This window comes from Aegilops tauschii, chromosome 2 (genome assembly GCF_002575655.3).
Source record: "Aegilops tauschii subsp. strangulata cultivar AL8/78 chromosome 2, Aet v6.0, whole genome shotgun sequence".
NCBI classification, from domain to species: Eukaryota; Viridiplantae; Streptophyta; class Magnoliopsida; order Poales; family Poaceae; genus Aegilops; species Aegilops tauschii.
Window position 1 is genome coordinate 557,476,878 of NC_053036.3, and position 2,644 is coordinate 557,479,521.

At 48.9% G+C, this 2,644-nt stretch overlaps 1 protein-coding gene across 1 annotated transcript; it reads left to right on the forward strand.

Moving 5' to 3' along the window:
• Positions 1–883: 883 nt before the first annotated feature.
• LOC109784302 (uncharacterized) lies at positions 884–2,307 on the forward strand. Its single transcript, XM_020342903.3, has 2 exons — positions 884–1,240; positions 1,410–2,307. The coding sequence occupies exons 1-2, from the start codon at positions 969–971 to the stop codon at positions 2,107–2,109; spliced, it is 972 nt and encodes a 323-aa protein (XP_020198492.1). The 5' UTR covers positions 884–968; the 3' UTR covers positions 2,110–2,307.
• Positions 2,308–2,644: the final 337 nt, after the last annotated feature.

The window sequence follows — 2,644 nt, forward strand, 5'->3', positions numbered from 1 at the left end:
AAAAACATACTTTTCTCTATAGAATATGAAAATATACTTCACTGTGAATATAGTTATACTGATGATATTGTAGGTGTTGATAACTTTTTAGTAAAAAATGGTTAGAATTTATAACCTTTGGTTTGAGACAAAAAAATATGCACTATTTTTCAACATTGAAGGAGTACAGTTTTCTCTCAATATTATAAGTGGATTCTTCACCAAATTCGTAGGCCAAATCATTTGCTGAAACCTCAAAGCCGCCAGCAGGATTAGTTAAGAGTAGCTAGTAGTAGTGTCTCAAGAGACCTAAACAAGTAACGCAGACATGAGTTAAATTAATAGTGTTCTTCAGGTGACAGCACTCGGAAGGTTCCTCCTTTGACGATAGCTCCAGGTCATTGCATTCTACCGTGGCACGAGCGCTACCCACCCCAAAATGAAGGAACTAGCGTACTTAACTAACCAGATCCTGAATTACAGGTGCTACACTACATAGATAGTCCTCATAGACAAGTGCATCTTCTATATAGCGCAGCCTGCCACTTGTTAGCTGCCGCTCTATCATTTTCCTTGTTGCCTGCCTCGCGACATGCATACACCCAAATGGACCGTGTGTGAAGTGCAGCATGCAAGAGGATATATCTGGTCTTACGTGGCCAAATCTCCGGATCAACTACCCTCTTTGACTTACATCGTACGCACGCCTTTTGTTTAGAGTATCCGACATACACAAACTGTTCGATAGTAATGGCCACGACAGCAGAATGGAAGGAAAATTCGCAAAGTCCTCATGGGGTACGACGGAGCGACTGCTATCCCGTCTGCACCACGACCTCGATCTATATATACCAGCAGCCCGAGGAAGAAAAGAAACATAGTCGTATACCTAGCTTGCTTCTGACCACCGCATCTATCACAGCGCCCGAGCCCGATCGAACCTAGCCTTTTAGCAGAGGAGGTCCCCGTCGGGAAGACAAAGATTTGTGATGGGGAGGTCGCCGTGCTGCTGCCACGACGCCGGCGTGAAGAAGGGGCCGTGGACGGAGGAGGAGGACAAGACGCTGGTGGAGCACATCCAGAAGCGCGGCGGGCACGTCGGCAGCTGGCGCGGCCTGCCCAAGGCCGCCGGGCTGAACCGCTGCGGCAAGAGCTGCCGCCTCCGGTGGACCAACTACCTTCGCCCCGACATCAAGCGCGGCAACTTCTCCGACGAGGAGGAGCGCCTCATCATCACCCTCCACGCCGGTCTCGGCAACAAGTACGTACCTAGTCCACGTCCAAATCCAACTACTCCACACACCACCACTCGCACAACAGCTTAGCCGCCATGCACTGTCGTCTGTCAATTTCTTCACCGTTGGCTTTTGCATAGTTGTTAGTCTTGAAGAGACACTGACATGCATGGATAATTATTTGGTGGACGTTAGGTGGGCGACGATCGCGACACACCTGGAGGGCCGGACGGACAACGAGATCAAGAACTACTGGAACACGCACATCCGCAAGAAGCTCCTGCGCATGGGCGTCGACCCCGTCACCCACCAGCAGCTGCCACCCGACCACCACCTTGACGGCGCCTCCGCCCCACTCCTGCCCGAGGCGCTCCTCTGGGCGGCGGCGGCCGCGAGCCTCGGAGGCCTAGACACCGGCGCACTCAGGCAGGCGCAGCTTCTGCAGCAGCTCCTCCAGACCATCGGCTCCAACAACGACGCAACTAACCTCATCGCCAACCTAGCTGCGGCAAACTCAGTGCTGAACTCAAGCAGCAGCATCGTTCCAAGCCACCTGCTCCAGGACCAACTGAACATGTATTCTGGGGCGAACTGCATGCAGCCTGGTTACCTCTGCAACACCTCCAATTTTGCAGATCAAGACGTGGTGCAGCAGCAGCTGATCAATGACATGTCTCCTGGAACGAGCTCCTTTGCAACAGCTGAACCAGCTGATCAGCTCTGCAACACTACTGCTGCATTTGCATCGCCTGATGTTGCACCGGCGGTTGACGTGCTGCCGGTGCAGGAGTTCGCCGGCTTGATGGTGCCCATGGAACTGCAACTACCCAATCTATGCTCCCTCGAGAGCGATTCTTTCTGGAAGGAGCTACTTGACGACGGCTACCTTCTATAGTTTCTTTCTCCATATCGAAATAGATGTGTTGTGTATGATAGTTCTGTACATAACCTATAACGTTTGAACTCCGTGCAACCAGGCCTGGTACATGCAGATGCAGTGTTAGATCCATCATAGAGGTGTAGATGAGATGATAAAACATGCATTGATTTTTCTGTGTGTTTATTATTGCAATAGATATGATTTTTGTCACTATAGTTGAAGGTTGCAATAGATTCTTGCAATAGATTTGATTTTGTCACTATCAAAATATCCATCATAGTTCTGTACATTATGATTCTTGCAATAGATTTGATTTTTGTCACTATAGTTGAAGGTTGTCAATTGGTGATTTGATGTGACTCATGATATACTTTCCATTGTCAATTCACATGTTTTTTTCAAAAAGGAGGATTATTCTCGACCTCTACATAAAACGATGCACATAGCCAAACAATTAATATGTTGCCACTCGGCAACTATACTGAGATTGCAGACAACTCAAAATGCATAGGCTAGCTATCTTGCACAACGGTGTGGACGGCGTAAACAC